Source organism: Rhinopithecus roxellana, chromosome 6 (genome assembly GCF_007565055.1).
Source record: "Rhinopithecus roxellana isolate Shanxi Qingling chromosome 6, ASM756505v1, whole genome shotgun sequence".
Taxonomy (NCBI): Eukaryota; Metazoa; Chordata; class Mammalia; order Primates; family Cercopithecidae; genus Rhinopithecus; species Rhinopithecus roxellana.
This window is the reverse complement of record NC_044554.1, coordinates 17,718,582-17,737,019: the sequence shown is the minus strand read 5'-3', so window position 1 is coordinate 17,737,019 and position 18,438 is coordinate 17,718,582. Positions and strand designations below refer to the sequence as shown.

Here is an 18,438-nt window from a genome sequence, read left to right as displayed (position 1 = left end):
ATCTTTTTTATTTGTGAGAGAATAATGGGATAGTGCCTTAACACAATAAAGCATCCTAGAATACAGATATAAATCAAATAATGGATTAAATAATTGCACCCTACAATCTCTTATAACTGTGACTAAAAAGACAAATCTCCATGTTATGTTATTATTAAATTAGGAATAGTCTAGATATCATGAGAAAGTGCTTACTCGACTCCTCCTAGGCCCCCTATCTTGTCTAAATGAAATTTTTTTGTCCTATTATCTAAGCTAGTTGAAGGAATATTCACCATTATGTCCAGGAGTTTAATAGAATGCAACTATTTGAAGTAATAGGTCACAAAATAAAAAATATTGATGTTGTTCATTTGGTTGGTTGGTTGGTTGTCTTTGAGACAAGGTCTCACTCTGTCACCCAGGCTGGAATGCAGTGGCACAATCACAGCTCACAGCAGCCTCGACCTCCAGGGTTTAAACAGTCCTCCCGCCTCAGCCTCCTCAGTAGCTGGGATCACAGGTGCATGCCACCATGCCTGGCTAATTTTTGTATTTTTAGTAGAGATGAGGCTTTGCCTTGTTGCCAAGGCTGGTCTCAAACTCCTGGGCTCAGGTGATCACCCACATTGGCCTCACAAAGTGCTGGGATTACAGGGGTGAGCCACTGCACCCAGCCAAAGAAAATGTTTTTAGCATTTGACCCCGATGTCAGATGTCGCTAAAATAATTTGGCTTTGTATAGTTCATTATACTTTCTTTTACTATATTCCATTATATTAATTGCTTGCAATTTTTATGACTTGCTAAGGAAACTGTAGTACAAATCCTGAACTTCTTGGTAATACTCAACCTAATCTTTCTTTTAGGACATTTTTTAAAAATATATTTTTTGTATACATCTTAATAATGTGAGGCTTTTCTTTAGCTTCTCGGATTAAAACAACTTTTCAAAAATTCCAAAATAGAAAATATTTGCACAAAATTAAGTTGTTGATGTGCACAAGACAACCAAAATGTTCATTAGTAAGAATAAAAATGGAAACTAATGTAAATGAACAGCCTTATCCTGTCAAAGTTGTAGAAGCCTCAAAGAGTGAAAATAATAGAAACTGAAGTTTTCAGTTTTGACAGTGGATAAAAATACGAAAACTCTGATTATTTAAAAAATACATTAAAACTGGATTTTCTTTTCCAGCCTGGAGTGATTTATAACTTAGATCTCTATAGGCAGAATTCAGTTGTGAAATTGAAATGTTACCACATACCATTATTTAATTCTCACATGAAGTTGGAAACTCTGATACATGTAACCAAGGGACTACATAATCAGATAATTACTCGGTGCTCTGCTTGACTCCAACATGGATGAGAAACAGTGTTTTGTAGAAAATGAATCAATAGTGTTCACTTTTCAGAAAATGTTCTAATTTTTAAAGGAATAAGAATCTCTTACATTATTTCTTATTGCTATAATCAATGATAATTGATAAAAGATAATTGATAATTGATAATTGATAAAAGATCTTTTATCAATTAATTGGAAAATAGAATGTTTAAAAATGTGAACAATTAAAAATAATCATATCTAGAAACATAATTGTGATATTGATGAAGACAGCATGACATCATTGCAGACCAGAACTCAAAATACAAATCTTATATATGAGGGCAAAAATAGAAGTTCAGAACAATTGATGTTCAGAATAAGGAAGTTGATGATATACATATTTTTATTATATAAGACAAGGGGAGTAAGGCTATATGAAAATAATAAAAGGAAAGCAGCATGACAAGTTGATTAAAGACTGTTTTCTTACAATGTTTCCAGTAATGCAATCATAAAAACCTTTTTTGTGTATGATTGTAAAGTAAACTTTCCTCTTTTAACTGCATCAGGTATTGAGGTTATGAAGAAAAGGAACTTCAGAAGACAGAACTTATGTTCCAGGTATATAGGAAATAGGGTCAGTCAGGGCTTGAGAGAATCTAGCAAAATGATTCTATGACTCTTGTCAGTCAGCCAGTGTTGGCATTCAAACATGTGTAAGATTTTGTCCTTGCTTTCAAACTTGTTGACAATATGGGGAAGAGAGACAAATAGTTATAAACAATTGATCAACAATTTCTGAATTTTGTGATACTCTTCAGGGAAGCCAAAGCTTAGAATAGATTTAAGATATAAAAGGGTCACCACAGAGAAGGTGAGATAACACAGACTTGAAAAGTTAGCAATGGGTAGATAGAGCAGTCCAGGTACGGGAGCTGTCATTACAAAGACGAAGTCCCTAGGTGTATTAGGAATGGTGAGGAAACCCCTGACCCTACTAGAGAAGTATGTATTAGTTAGTAAATCCCAGGAAATGACTGCTTAGTTTTTGTTTCACTGGATCATTAGTGCTTTGAAAGGCAAGCAAAGGAGTGGCATTTGTTGTTGCTGCTGTTTGAGTTTGTTGTTTTTTAATCTTCCTAATGTTGGAGGGAAGGACTGGTGGACAGTATTAGGAGCAGAGATGGATGGAGGTGGAAAATTAAAACAAAGTGGAGGAAACAATTTCATCTGTGGGGAAAGAGCTGATGCTGAGAGAGAATAAGGTGAAAGAAGGAGCCTGGAGTCATGGTGGAAGTGACTGTGTCTGGAAAGTGATTAACAGAGGAGGCAGGATCGAGGTAGTGTTTGACACCTGCTTTAAGTTCCTCCATAGACTGGAGGCGTTCCCGCCCGCCTGCTCCCCGACACCCTCTGCCTTACCCCGTTTGTGATTCATCTGTCCTTCATAAAGGTTACCTTTGAACCTCAAGATTTAGTGTGATGAACTCAGGTATCACAGAGCGGGCAGTGAATCAGTGTCTTTTTGTCTGGTCCTTCATGTCCGTACCATCTCACCAACAATGTTACAGTTTCCCCCCCTCTCTGCCTATGGTTTACTGTGCTTTCCTTTTTCTTTAGTATTCACTGATTTTCTCCTGTCTGTTTTCACTCTTTGCCCTGGAATGTTTCTTCCTTTCCTAATTACATTTAAATCAACATTTCCACCCACTGTCATTTATCTGTGAGTACCTTTGCTGCTATGACAAAGAATTCTTATGGGACTAACAAACTCCATACTATGAAAGGCCCTTGCAAACAGATCTTGTAGAACAGGAGACAGTGACTAGGGAGGGAGCATGGTTGAGCAATAAGACATGTCTTAAGGACAAAGCCACCATGTGTCTCAGAGGTAGTCCTGAAGCAGTTATGTACCAGAATGCTTGATAGAAAGGGAAAGTAGAAATAGGTTCATATTGTGGGATGGCTCAGTTGAGCTCATTCACATATGCATTACCTCACATACTTGTCTTTTTTTTGTGTTAAGAACACTTAAAATCTACTCTCAGCAATTTTCAAAAATATAGTACATATAATTTTTATCAATTAAAAAATAAGTGAAAAAATGTTTTTTAAAGGAAAGGTAGAATACCACAAGAGGAAGGTAAACCAGAGGGAAAAGAAAGGAGAAGAAAAATGAGAGAGATTTGTGAGGGAAGAAGTGCTGACATCAGTAAAAACTTCTCTCGTGCAGATATTGTGGGAGCTGCTTAGAGTAATGAAAGTCTCCTCTGGCAGATCCCACCCTTTCGCTAGACTTTGCTGAAGTCTGTCTCCTGTGAAATGAAGACCATGACAAAACAGAAAATAAGTGAAACAAAGGAGAATGATCCTTTGGTTCTGAGATAGGTTGGTAGGTAGGTAGACAGACAGACAGATAGATAGATAGATAGATAGATAGATAGATAGATAGATAGATAGATAGTTATTTCTAAATATAAAGGAACTCTACACTGAAACATTAATTTTAAATATGTAGTTTTAAAAGACATATATTAAACAGTATAGGTTTTGAATTAAGGTAACGAGCAATTCCATTTACTTGTCTTTTATTATGCAATTATGTTTTGAAATATTTATTGGTTTATTTGATCTTGCAAAATAGCTATATGACTCAGTCCTTTAGAAATTCTGCATTTAAGAGGTGAAGGTTTAGAGGTTCTGTATTTAAGAGGCAAAGGTTTTTTTCTGCCCTCAGCAACCCTGGTAAGCTAGTGGGCCCACTATGTTTCCCACACTACTCAAACTGCTTCCTTTGATAAAAGCAGATTTCTTCTATCCTATAGAATGACATTTAATTGGAAAAGGAGAATTGCTGGCAAAATATTTTTATGCAGCATAATTTTAAATTTTGAGTGAACACACTCTTCCAAACATCCTTTAAAATAGTAATAATGTCTTATGTTTCATAATTTTCAGGAGACTTTTAAATGCATAATACTGTGTAAAACCAGTAGTTTCTTTTACTCATGTCATCGTCTTCATTAGCATTATCTTTGAAATAGGCAGTATATTAATTATAAATTCAAATGAGAATATGTAAATTCAAATGAGTTATTATATATCAAGCGCCTACCTTTTTAAGGGTGTGTTCGGGTTAACTTAACAACAATGGTTCATCCGTTAAGCATTTATACTCCGTTCACTTAATCCTCACTTTATGAAACTGAAGCTTTTAGAAGTAACTACTTGCCATAAAGTCAGACATAGCCAGGGCTCTTTGATTCTATTTATTCAACAGAGGTTTATTGGTCATGTATTATGTCCTGGGAATGATTCTAAACCCTGAGAATACAGTAGTCAAAAAAACTAACAAGATTCAGACTTTCATGGGATGTAGACTGTCTCTGCGGTCCTTGTCCTTAACCAGTTTGCTGTGATGCCTGCTTCACATCACCACCACCCGATAAAGTGTTTGGTTTATCCACGTTTCATAGACGAGACTTTGAGGCATCCTTGGACAAATTAACATTCCCAAGGTCACATAACTCTTTCACTCTACAAAGTCATTCCCATTATTTCATACTACCTCCGATATAAACAAACATTGGCTGAGAAAAAAACTAAACTTTTATATTACAAATAGTATTTGTTTTATAAGTTTCTTGGCGAGCAATTCACTACTCCAGAGGCTAAATGTTCCATAAAAGAAGAACTGCCACAGGGTTAATCTGGATTGACATGCTTTGGGAATCCCATTAAATTGCTTCTTTGTTTGGGAGTCAGTTTAGTTAGTGACACAAAAGAGACTGCTATTGCTTTGGCAAAAAACAAAAAGACAACAAGAACCTATTTGTTTACTGCCATCTTCCTGAATGGCAGTGAACACTATGTCATCTTAAATAACAGGTTTTTAAATGCAGGCTTTTGAAACTGAAAATCACATCTGTGAAAAATGTCATGGCTGTATATGGTTTCCAAATATTTGTCAGGGCTGAATTTGCTTTTAAATTCTAAACAGACAGACAATTAGTTTGTTTCCTTTTGTGTTCCTATTTCTGTATCTCCTTAAGTTTTAATTAAATCACCAATTACCATTTCCAAAAAAGAATTAAGCATCATTTATTAAATAAAAGATAAAATACTTTAGAAATTTATTGCATAGAAATGTAAAATCAATTTTTTTGGTATGCAGGAACACCAGAAATATACTTTCTTATTCTATACTTGACATATCTTACTAGTCACAAAATCTGGTCTAGGCTTACTGTCAATCGTATTACAAAAACAGGAGATACATTGAATATTTTTTCATAATTTTTTTCTTGTGCCTGCACAAGATTCTGGTATCATTCCCAGACAGAAAATAAATGTTTTAGACAAAATAGTGTACAATACACATCCACAATATCCAAAACAATATTTGTAATGAAACTTCTTTAAAAACATTCTCTAAACACATGAAAGGTAAAATGGCAAATGCAAATATTCATATGCTTAAGAGAAATTGTAGGAGTATTATTTAGGAAACAACCACTAAAGTGCTCATTGACAGTAGCTTTATTTGTGTATTACCTATGTGTAGATAGAAAAAAGTAGTGAAACTTTGGGCGAGTGGAGTCTTGAAGGAACAAGTTTCCACTGTTTATCACGTTAGATATATCCGATCATTGCCTTTAATAATTACTTTGAAATGATGATATAGAAGGAAGAGAAAGTCTTTTGGAAAACGTTATAATTATCCTGAGGATTTTATTGACTATGGTGTAAAATCTCAATTTATATACCTTTAAAAATTAATGTTTATCAGCAAACTAACACATGAACAGAAAACCAAACACCACATGTTCTCACTCATAAGTGGGAGTTGAACAATGAGAACACATGCACACGGGGAGGGGAGCATCACACAGGGCCTATTGGAGGGTGGGGAGCTAGGGGAGGGATAGCATTGGGAAAAATAATGTGGATGACAGGTTGGTGGGTGCAGCAAACCACCATGGCATGTGTATACCTGTGTAACAAACCTGCACATTCTGCACATGTATCCCAGAACTTATAATAATAAAAAAAGTGTTTGTTTAAACCTAAAGTCATCAGTCTGTTATTACTGCTTCTGAACCTATATCACTACTACTATTGAAACCTTATCATCCACAGACATTTTGAATTGCTATTGACTCCAGAATATTTACCTGAACCTTGTTTATCTTGTTCAGAAGATTGTTTTATGCAATCAAATGTCACTGGCTTTAATCTCTTGTTATTCTTCTGGAGTAGTATTTCCCAGGGTGGGGGGAAATATCATTTAGCTATCAGTTTAAGACTAAGATTCAGAATTGGCTGTTTGGAGGACTTATTAATCATCGTTTTAAGTCTGTTTCTAGTTTTAGAGAAAACAGAGCAAAGGAAAGAAATGGGTTTAATAATAAAAGTTTTTCATTTCACTAAGAACATTTCAATTGATGAAACTGAATTTTTCCAATAGCTGTACAGCAGTGAAAACATTTTGCTCTGGTGATATTAAAGAAGGAAAGAAAAGAAAAGGAAACAGAAATTAGGAATGGAGAACATGTTATAATATTAGGTTTGAATTAGGTTACCCTTGAAGACCCAGTTATGTATATACCTAAGAAATGGAAAAGAGGTTTGTGCCCTGACTGGACAAACAATAGAGCGAATAATAGAGTGAATGAAAAGCTGAAACAGAAAAATAGAATATGGCATGATCTATACGAAAATTTTAAGTTTTGCTCCTAACAAATAGTGCATCCATTGCTAGCATTTCTTAATAACATAATTCTTTAATATAGCTTCTAAGACCAAATATTCATATGTAGATTATATGAATCAGCTTTCTAAGAAGACTTCATTTTAGAAAAATATTCAGATTTGAATGAAGAAAAATTGATTTGAATGCGATTCAGGGCCAGGCGTGGTGGTTCATGCCTGTAATCCCAGCACTTTGGAGGCCAAGGCAGGCAGATTGCTTGACCTCAGGAATTTGACCCCATCTCTACAAAAAAAAAAAAAAAAATCCAAAAATTAACCGGGTATGTGGCATGCACCTGTAGTCCCAGATACCTGGGGGCTGAGGTGGAAGAATCACTTGATCCCAAGAGGTGGAGGTGGCAGTGAGCCAAGATCATGCCATTGCACTCCAGCCTGGGCAATAGAGTCAGATCCTGTCAAAAAAGAAAAAAAAAAGAAAAGAAAAAGAAAGTGATTCAAATACAGAATTTAAGTTTATAAGGAGAAAACTTTTCCAGTGATAGTATCAATGCCTCCTCAATCACAGTGCTCTCTTTTGTCTCTATGAACATGGAACTTAATGTCATACTTATTAAGTGCAAAGCATTTACACTTAAAAAGGAATTTAATAATTACTATCCATAAATAGTAGATAAAGGTCTGTTTCTAAACTACTGGCAGAAGCTGAGAAACAGACTCTTGATTACTATTCCAGGGAATGAAATGAAGTACCTCAGTATAAAAAGTCGAGTGTGAGGTTCCAGATGCCTCTGGTTTCAGACCAAAAAAAAGAAAGAAAGAAAGAAAACCTTGTACCTGGAAGTCAGATATATCTGGGTTTAATGCTAGCTGGCTCTTTCAGTTTCATGCACTAGCTGTTTAGCCTTGGGCAAGTTACTCACCTTCCCCCAACCTGGGTTTCTCCATCTATAAAATGGAATTCATAATACTTAGCCACAAAGGCTCATTAGCATTAAATGAAGGGACATATCTGAAAGTGCTGCTGCTTTCCCTGACACAGTAGACAATCAAGAAATGACACGAGATAGTGAGAATAACTTTGCAATGGTGTGATGCACTGTAAATAGCTTTTCCTGTTGAAATGAAGCATGTTCTATGTGAGAAGAATGTTTTCTCAGAAGATAGGGTATTATTTAACCTGCTGTTTCTGTCAGTTTGGCAAAATTTAAGCTTACAAGTTGTACAGGAATGTCTGTTCATTGCTGATCCGCCTATTGCATATTTTCAAGGCCATTCTGATATGAATTTAAACTAGAAATGCGGACTTGACTGAAATTTCACTTCTGGCTTATTCTAGTCCTCTAGACAGACCCAGTGTTTAGTTTAACATCAGAGAAGAGTTTGGGATATGCCCATAAGATAAACCATTGTTTTTGGTTTTCATCCAAGTTTTAAAATATGACATTGACTGAACTTAAATAGCTACTGGCTTTTTCACTTGACCTCTCACTTTTCATGATCATCACATTCGCTTCATCCTAAAAATACATGAAGTAGTATATTAGTATGATTCAAAGTTCCTAGAAAATATTTGTTGCATTCTCCGGCTGGAATAAGAAAAGTTTCTGTGCAAATGTAGCCTATATATGTGTATGTGTCTCTGTTAAGGAAACTTGAATTGAAATATAAAATTATCTAGCATTGGCATTTTCTTTTCCTGGTATTTATGTGACACACAGTTTGGATAGATGCAGAAAACTGATGTCATGCACCTGAATCTGCCCTAGCTAGGAACTGAAAGGAAATAACCTCCTTAAACGTGATAGTACCCAGAATGTGGAAAAATCCCTCAATGATCCCATTTTGAACACAGTTTCCTGCCCGACATTTAATTCTGTTTGCAAATGGAATTATTAAGGTTTAAAATATGTAATTTAAGGGAAGTGGAAGAGCTGGTTGGTCTGTTGTCTCCCAATGCATTAAAAATATCCTATTTGCAAGGAATCTTGGAGGAGCCTGCAAATTACAAGGCTGGTGAGAACCACTGTTGAAAAATACTGTGCTGGATCTTCACGTGATGTTTAAGACAATTACTGGAGGTAACTACTACCCACATTGTTTTCAGAATCGTTTCTGAAGATCAGCTAAAAATGGTGTTAACTATAAGAGACTCAATCTGTCAAAATGCATTAAAGTGACATATCGTTAATGCTAGTTCAACCTAAAAAAAATCAGCCTGTAATGAAATGCTTTATATAAACTCAGGAAAGCTGGAAAATTCACAGTTCTCTACTAAATTAGCCAGTATTTGAGACCCATGGTGGTGTGCAGTAGAAATGGTAATTGGACTCTCTGCAGTGGCTTAGTAATGTTCCCTTAATACTTACCCAAGGATGTGTTTGCTTTTGTGAATATGTCTAAGGAGCCTAGAAATGACTTTTCTCCGAAAAGGGGAAAGGATTCGGAAGAAGCAGGTGAGGATGAAAAGAAGAGAAATGTATTTTCCTGCTTACTTCCCAAGACTTCTCCCCACCTCATAGAAACATAGACATACACACACAGACACACACACACACACACACACACACACACACAATTTGAACTGAGGCATGTCTATAAAGAGCATTTTTTAAGTGATTTTTTAAAAAAATGAGAGCAGCAAACACTGAACCCAGTGCCCCTATCCTCACATTAGGAGTAGTCAGAACCTGCATCCTTAAGCTTCAAGTCTTTAGTTCAGAAGAAAATGCTGGATTATGTTGACATACAAACAAAGGCCAGAACCAGATGAAAGTGTCTGCCATACTTTACATCCTTCTAAAACTTGATAATGAAGTACCACCAGACTTTACAAGGGTCAAATTGAGGAAAAAATAAAAGCTGGCATGCTCTCCTGATGATTTATTATTTGATCAAATTCACAGCCTTTATCTGATCAACTTATTAGAGCCCGTTGAGAGGCATTTATCATCGAAGAGCTCTTAAATGTTAAGAATGTGATGGAGAATACTTTGTCTTTATCCCATGTGAAAGTCAGAAATAAAATGGCATCTTCTTCAGGAGCAGAAACTTCATGACCCAAGGGTCTTTATGTCACAGTTCTCAAATCATAGATGGCTCTATACCTACACAGATTGGATGGATGATCATTCAGAAAATGCTATTTGAAGAGTGATTTAACACCTCGGAATAGCTTTCTGCTACCCATCTTGACTCCATCCTCCCTCCTTCCTGCCTTGAAAGTTCCTCCATTAAGAAGGAACTTGGTTTTTACATATTTGCGATTAAATATAGTGCCTGGGTGAGTTTTCTAACCTTCATTGCAAGTACAGACTGGTTTATCAGATTATCTAGCTAACATTTGTGGTTATGATTGGCAACATATAGTTAAATGTCATTAAAGAAAGAGAATACATGTGCAATTTGTATCATCATTACCATTTTGACCTCCTTACAACTGTGCTAAAGTATGCCTATTACCTGGCTCTGATTTCTATTTCCATCCTCTCTTCTATTCTTCCTTTCATGTTTCATTCATTGGCCTTCTGACTGTTCCCTGGAAACACCTCACACGTTCCCACACCTGTGCCTTTGCTCATTCTTTTCCCAAGGCCCTCATAAATGTTGCATTCTTGATAATTTGTCCATTGGTAGATGAGATCGCTTGAGACAGCTCTACACAGTAAATATTTTGGCCCCGATGAGCAATTACAAGCCATGAGTGGTTCTTGAATTGTAATGTGCATAAGAAGTACTGGGAGTGCTTGCCTGTGATGGAGATTGTGTAGTCCCATATCAAAGATTCTTATTTGATAGTTCTTTGTGGACCCAGAATATGCATTGTTAATATGCATTGTCCACCAGGTAATTCCAATGCAGGTTGTTTCACGACCACTTTAAGAAACACTAAGAATATCTCTCCTTTACTTTTTAAATTTCTGGCAAAAGTCTTACAAGAAAACATTTTTTCAAAAATATTATTTTATCATTAATTTCTGGAAATTCCATTTCAGAAACATAAGAATGCAGGCAGTCTTATCCCCTACCTTCTGAGCTGGGTTGAAAGTATTTGGATGAAAGATAGTTTAATGTAAGTTAATAAAATTGCTATTAATCACTTATTGAGAAAATGCAGGAATCCCAAGAACATGCTATAATCTGCATCACTTTTGTACTGCCTCTGCCAGCTCTGTAGTTAAAGGGTAACAAAACAACTGTTTATGAAGAGGGTAGGTTTAAGATGAAAATAATTCTTTTGCAAAACTCAGGAAACATTATCAGAGCCGGTGGACTGTGCTCTTCCAACTGGAGAATCCTGTATTTGTAATAAATTCCTTTTGCTCTGGATGAGTTCTGCATTTTCAATGAGGTTAACTTGGCAACATTCTAGTTGATTTTAATAAAAATAGCTGCTTTGAGGACAGGGAGCTGAGGTTGCCAAATTTACAGCTGCCTTGCACAATTACTCTTACACCTCCTTCAGGGCTACTTAGAACCAGTAAGCAAATTAAGTGTATCGATTGCAATTTTGTTGGACTAACCCTGCTTTTTTTTTTTTCTTAAGGAATAAACTTGATTCCTTTTAGTATGTGTCTGTTCAGAGTGATCTCTTTTCTTTTCAGCCATAACACAAAGACAACATCATGGCTGGATCCACGACTTGCGAAAAAGGCTAAACCTCCAGAAGAGTGCAAAGAAAATGGTAGGTTATTAAGTTTTTATGGTGTTTCAGCAATGTGCTTTGAGAATGTTTGTGTTTCTTAAATGAGAGTCTCACCTGAAGAGGCAGTAATCTAGTTGAAACAATTTTAACGATGTAATGTTTAATGCTCAGATAAGAGAGAGAATTAACTCGGCATTTCAGCAGGGCCATGTGGTTTTGCTTTTTCTCTCTGAGGAGACTGTGCTGAATATCACATCTCTGTCATCTCTGTTGGTTCTGTTGACTCCTGGCCTGACTTTCCACTACCTACTAAGGACTTTTTGTTAGCAGTATGTCGCTCTGAGGACTCTGAACTTTTAATTGGGGTCAGATATGATGCATAAGAGAAACAGTTTGTGGCACTATAATATTTGAGTTTGTATTCAAAGGCATAGCATTCTAGCAATTATTAAGGACTCAGAATTATAAAGAAATGCTTTCCTTGAATCAAGCGTTTGAATAAAATAACCTGTTGCCTGAATGTCTTAGATTATCCTTAGTATGTTCCAATTCTCAGTGTTCTAATATTGACCTGCTTTAAAATAGACTGTTTTCATGCATGTGAAGAATTTTTTAAAAATAATTTTGAGGACTAGATGAATGTAAACCTTGTTTTTAAATTCATAAATTATATGGGTGAAGTCTGTTACTGATGATACTTGTAATTTTTTTAAATATTGAGTTTAATTTTAAAGGAGCACATATAGTTTAAGATGATCAATAGCATACTCTCTAATGATTTATTAAATGACCACATTCACATACTTTATGTGATTAAATTATTAGAGCTCTGTTCAGAGGTTTCTGTCATTGAGGAGCTCTTAAAGGTGAAGAAAACAGCAGAGAATATTTGAACTTTATACAAAGTTTTTAAAAAGTTAACTTTTAAAGTGTCTAATTCTAAAATGCCTTTCTTTGCAAGCATAATTCTGACTTTCTCAGATACTATCCACGTGACATTGTGCATTCCTATGTTATAAGGTAACTGTTGACAGGCTAGGGACTGAGTTAAATTAAAAATTAGAGATTGTAATTTATATGAACATATATAAATGTACAAATATCCAGTTTTAGTTTATATTTAATTTTGTATTCATAACCACATCTGTACCTTTCTGTATAGTAGGACAACTGTATGCAGTTGAATCCCATACAATTATTGTATGACCTAAACTTTTAAGCATGATTGGGTTATATTTCATTGACACTGATGAAACATGTGTTACAGAATGTGATAGTCTGAAAATTAACATAACCTATTCTAACTGGGAGTTATGATTTACTTATGCCACAGTTGTAAAACCTTAGTAAATCCTAATTAAAGTGAATTTAACAATTTTGCAGTTTTGTGACATATTGAACTTCTCAGCTGTCTTGCACCTTTGAATTGTGCTTTTTATTATAAAAAAGCTACTAAAATCAGATTTTAAAATCCTGAGAGAGATGTAAGCATAACATATTGCATAATTATAACATTTCAGCATTATTTGTTTTTCCCACATCTGTGCTTATCAGACTTCACAGGATGGTAGATGCCTAAAATACGATGCTGGTGTCCTCTGAACCAAATGTCATTGAGAAACAAGTTCTAGGATTCAGTTTATAGATCAGGATGATTTGTAACTTGGTCAACTGCTATTTGTTTTCATTTACTGCAAAATAATTCACAGACTCTAGTCTTTATATTATTGGACGATTTTTACAGTGGAAACTAACATCTAGTTTGTTAGAATGTTATTATTCTGGACACCTATTATAAGTTTTCTTGCCAAGAAAAGTGCTTTTAGGTAATATTGTTACCTATGTTTTACTTTTCTTTAAATGACATAGATTAGTATTACTTAACAAGAACACTAGGTGTTAATGGATTGCTATTGAACTTGCCAGTTAAGTCATGTTTCTTCATATGTATCACACTTCAGCTCAGAGAAAAGTTAGTACAGTAATTTTCTGAATGCAGGAATATATATAAAATGTGTATTTAAAAATATAGAGGCTCCAATGATGATATCTTTTTCCAGCAAAGATTTGCCGTTCCTCTGCTAGGCAGATAGAGTGAAAGCTAATTACCCTAATCCAAACTAGAACTGAGCCAGCGTGAGGTTGGGTTGAGTTTGCCCTTTTCTTTGAGTGTTTGGCCACCGGAGTTTTCAACTAACAGCCTAGTCCAGGTTGGCAAACATTTTCTGTCAAAGGCCAGGTGACAAAGACTTTAGGTTTCGCAGGTCATTCAGTTTCTTTGCACTCATTGTGCAAAAGCAGCATATGTCAATATATAAAGGTCATGCATGTGTTCTGATAAGGATTTATGTATGGACATCAAAATTTGAGTTTTGTATACTTTCTTTATACTTTCTTATTCTTTTTCTCTTTCTTTCTTTTTTTTTAACCAGAGGAAGCAGCTTTTATTGATGGGTTGTCTCCTGAAACCAGAAAGACTATGTACTCTATTCCAGTTACCCCCATGCCTCCAGGACCGCGTATTGTTCCACTTGCGGGGAGGATAGAAATTGCCTCTTGATTTTCCAAAGACCAGTCTTTCGCTTCCCTGTGCAGCCTTAGAAACCCAGTAGCAATACTGTTTGGTGTATTGGCTTTTTCCCCCCCTCCTGCTGCAGCTACTTAGTGACAGCTAAAGGTGGAGGGTGTCCCAGGAAGCAGTTAGATGAGTTAAGTGTGATACACAGGAAAACAGGACCGAAGCCTATCAAAAGTCCCTCTGCCCTGCCTCAGTGGCTTGGTCCTTCATTGGTTGCATTTCTCTTTGTGCTGGAATACCCCCTTCTGAATCAGATCAGGGATTTCCACTGCCAGCCGTGGACCCAGCCCCAGAGCCATGGGATGAGCTAGTTCAAATTTGGGTATGTTCCTGGCCCACAAAGATTTGAAATTATCCGACGGGCATATTTTGCCACCTCTGTACCTCTTTGCTGTCTTTCCATCCAGCTCAGGGACTGCAATTTCTGGGGCAGTAGTAAGATATGTGATAAGAATTTCAAACTCGTTGTCAAAATCACATTTCAGGAAGTCATGGATATACCAACCCTTTCCAAACCACTGAGTCGCTACCTTGTTGGACTCCAGTTGGAACCATCGTTGTTGGCATTCTTGTTGTTCTCCACATACCAGATAAGGGACTGATATTCCTTCTTCAGTCGCTGCACCCACAACTCCCAATCTTGGGGTCCTGCATTAGTCTTCAGTGCCAGAATCTCAGACAGAACGCATCAGGTGGCCTCGTGTGCCATCTGGGGCCAGGGCGAGTTTTGTATACTTTCACATAACAAAATACTGTTCTTCTTTTGATTTTTTCTCAGCTATTCGAAAATGTGTAAACTATTCTTAGCCCATGGGCCATACAGAAATTGGGGCGGGCTGAATTTGATCCACAGGACAAACTGTAACCTACCATGTTTGTGAGGGACTCTACTCTTAGCAGGTCTTGAACACCGATTTTTTTTTTTTTTTTTTTTTTGAGACGGAGTCTCGCTCTGTCGCCCGGGCTGGAGTGCAGTGGCCGGATCTCAGCTCACTGCAAGCTCCGCCTCCCGGGTTTACGCCATTCTCCTGCCTCAGCCTCCCAAGTAGCTGGGACTACAGGCGCCAGCCACCTCGCCCGGCTAGCTTTTTTTTGTATTTTTTTTAGTAGAGACAGGGTTTCACCGTGTTAGCCAGGATGGTCTCGAACTCCTGACCTCGTGATCCGCCCGTCTCGGCCTCCCAAAGTGCTGGGATTACAGGCTTGAGCCACCGCGCCCGGCCGAACACCAATATTTTTAAATATTTTTTTTCTCAGGATTGCCAGTCTCCCAAATTTCTGAGGTGTTTTTCGGGGGATTTAGTGTAACTCTTTTGCTTCTAGATCCTACAGCTCCAGAATTGACAAATGTCAGGAGATAACTGACTGACTGACTGAAATCTCTCACATCTATATTTGTCACTCCAGTGCCTCAAGAGTCCTCACTCTTCTGGTTTCTTTAATGTCCAGCAGCGGCTTTTTTCCCAGGCCAAGTCTATACTGTTCTAAGAGCCCAGATTCAACAAAAAGCAACTGCAAATTCTTCCTTCACCTCTCCAGGGTTCCCTTTTGAGAATCATGTTGCTCCAGCTAGTTTCTGATTTCTTTAAGCTGCTTACTTTTTTACATTTTATCTAGACTTTCTGTTTTCTCATGTCTAATAAGCTACTCACTCCATCCTATCTGGTAGCAGAAATTTTAGTACAGTAATTTTAAAATTGTACATTTTGGATGTTAGTGGGCTGGATGTCATAAAATCTTTACTGTTATCCTAATTTACATTTTAATAACTGAAGATTATATATTATTTTGTCATATATGTGTGCTCAGTATGTATAATGTATAGAGGTATGTAGTGTATGTAGATATGTATCTGGAAATGTTTGCATCTTCAGATCTGTTTACATAAATGAGTAAAGTTAATTCCTAGTCCAATTAATATAAGAGGAAGAAAAGTAAGAGAGATGAGAGGGGATGCTAACTAGACTAGAGAAAAAACTAACAAAAGTGTTCTCATTGGTATTAAGGAGAAACAGGGCATGGATGGCTCAGAACAAATATATATTAAACAAGCACTTATTCTGCTGACAGTAAAGCAATCATTTTGCCTTTTTACTTAAAGGATAATACTGCTCCTAAATGTGAAAACATACTTCCTTCTCTCACAATAGGGCTGGAAATACTGAAGTCATTATGTTCTGTGCATTTGTCATAGCTCTGTACACTTTTGGAGTTTTAGCAGCAGTCTACATGGCAGAAAAAACGTCTCCACCTACTACTGGATTCTAATATTAGTATTTGGGGGAGTGCTGTTTAGCAAGCCAATATAGTCTTTTTTAAAATGCCACAGAAATAGCAGTTAACCACTGAATAACTTGGATACAAGTTTGGTTAAAGTGTGTATAAAACCCCATCATATTTCTCCCCTCAGAGTCAGTAATATGGGATCCTCCTGAGACATTTTCAATCACAAGCATTTCTGTGCTGACATCCCATGAGCGTTGCTGGGTTAGAATCCATTTCAAAAGTGAAGTAAGCCTTGTAGGACCATTCTTTTCTGAAAGTTGAAATGTTATTAAACCCAGTAGGATCACACTATAATGTACAGGAGAAGAAATTGTTTAAGATTGGAGTCAGGAAAAACTGTTCCAAACCCAAATCTCTGGGTTCTTGGGCAAGGTACTTAATCTCTGGGAGCCTAGATTTTCTTACCTGTAAAATGGGAGTTCTACCTCTTTCATGCAGATTTACCTTCACATGTTGGAAGCACCATGATTGTAGCACCATCAGTTCTACATAACTGATCATTTTCTTTCCTTCAGGTAATACTCTGAGCCAGCAAATGAGCCTTACAGAAGATAACTGGGAAACAATTCTGAATAGTTATCCTACCTTAACAGCTTTGAATTACTATAGAATGTCCTGGCAAAATGGAAATGAACAAATCCATATAGGCTAAAATTATCCATCTAGGTAATTCCAACTTGATAGTGATACACTGGGTAGTTTTCCCCCTTCAACCTGTTAAGCTGTCTCTAAATTTTCATGAAGTTATAATTACATCTACATGAACTGGGTGACTTTGTTTCTATATTCAATACGTATGGATTTTAAGTGAGTTTTCTTATGTTACTACAGGAAAAAAAATTACATAATCTTAACCCATTTACCTGCATGAGTAGTGCATTTCAATTGGAATTAACTAATGCTTTGAACTAATTAATTAATCTATCTTTTTAAAAAAGTGTCCACAATGTGCATGAACAAAGACAGCGTATGCCATGCTTTATAATACTTATTAAACAGGATGTTTTTCAGCAGAAGGAAGTTGCCTTTCTAAAATAGTGGAAAACACTAATTAGTTTCAATTCATTTCTTTTTTTTTTTTTTTTTTTTTGAGACGGAGTCTCGCTCTGTCGCCCAGGCTGGAGTGCAGTGGCCGGATCTCAGCTCACTGCAAGCTCCGCCTCCCGGGTTTATGCCATTCTCCTGCCTCAGCCTCCCGAGTAGCTGGGACTACAGGCGCCCGCCATCTCGCCCGGCTAATTTTTTGTATTTTTTTTTTTTTTTAGTAGAGACGGGGTTTCACCATGTTAGCCAGGATGATCTCGATCTCCTGACCTCGTGATCCGCCCGTCTCGGCCTCCCAAAGTGCTGGGATTACAGGCTTGAGCCACCGCGCCCGGCCTCAATTCATTTCTTAAATGAGTTTTATAAAACTGACACACTGATTAAAACGTTCATACTTTTATGTTCATATTTCAGATTCTGTTTCTAAATTACATTGTTTATCTTCCCTTAAATAGGGGCTTTGGCCCTTTCTCATTAAATTTGTTTTGATAATTAGTGATCCTAATTTCTCAAGAAAATTAAGTATGACCAAATTAATTTTACCTTTCAGTATTTTCTTTCTAATCTGATAAACCTGCTAAGATTATGTTCGCAAAGCACCTTGGAATCTTTCCTCAAGGAAGAACTCATAAAAAGATTCTAACAGTATTAACTATTCAAGTACTAAAAGTTCAAAACTGTAAAAACTATTTATATGCAAATATTGAACATCCACCTTGAAATATAATAAATTAACTTGAATGTGATTTTGTTTTTGTACTGATATTTTATATGTGTTTGTAAAAAAGGAGAAAATTTCAAATATCCTAATAGAAGCAATCCTTTTGTAGCTGACTGGTATTAGTCGTGATGTGCTTTAGCAACATT

The 18,438-nt window shown here is 36.4% G+C and overlaps 1 protein-coding gene and 1 pseudogene across 2 annotated transcripts in view; one reads left to right on the top strand and one right to left on the bottom strand.

Annotated features, from left to right (window-relative positions):
- The window catches only part of MAGI2 (membrane associated guanylate kinase, WW and PDZ domain containing 2), a 1,518,597-nt gene that overhangs the window by 1,009,133 nt on the left and 491,026 nt on the right, over positions 1 to 18,438 (top strand). For both annotated transcript variants that reach the window (XM_030933117.1, XM_030933118.1), the window contains exon 6: positions 11,623 to 11,702. In XM_030933117.1, the coding sequence (XP_030788977.1) occupies positions 11,623 to 11,702 (80 nt within the window). The remainder of the gene's footprint in view (positions 1 to 11,622; positions 11,703 to 18,438) is intronic.
- On the bottom strand, positions 14,448 to 14,950 carry LOC104680365 (annotated as a pseudogene).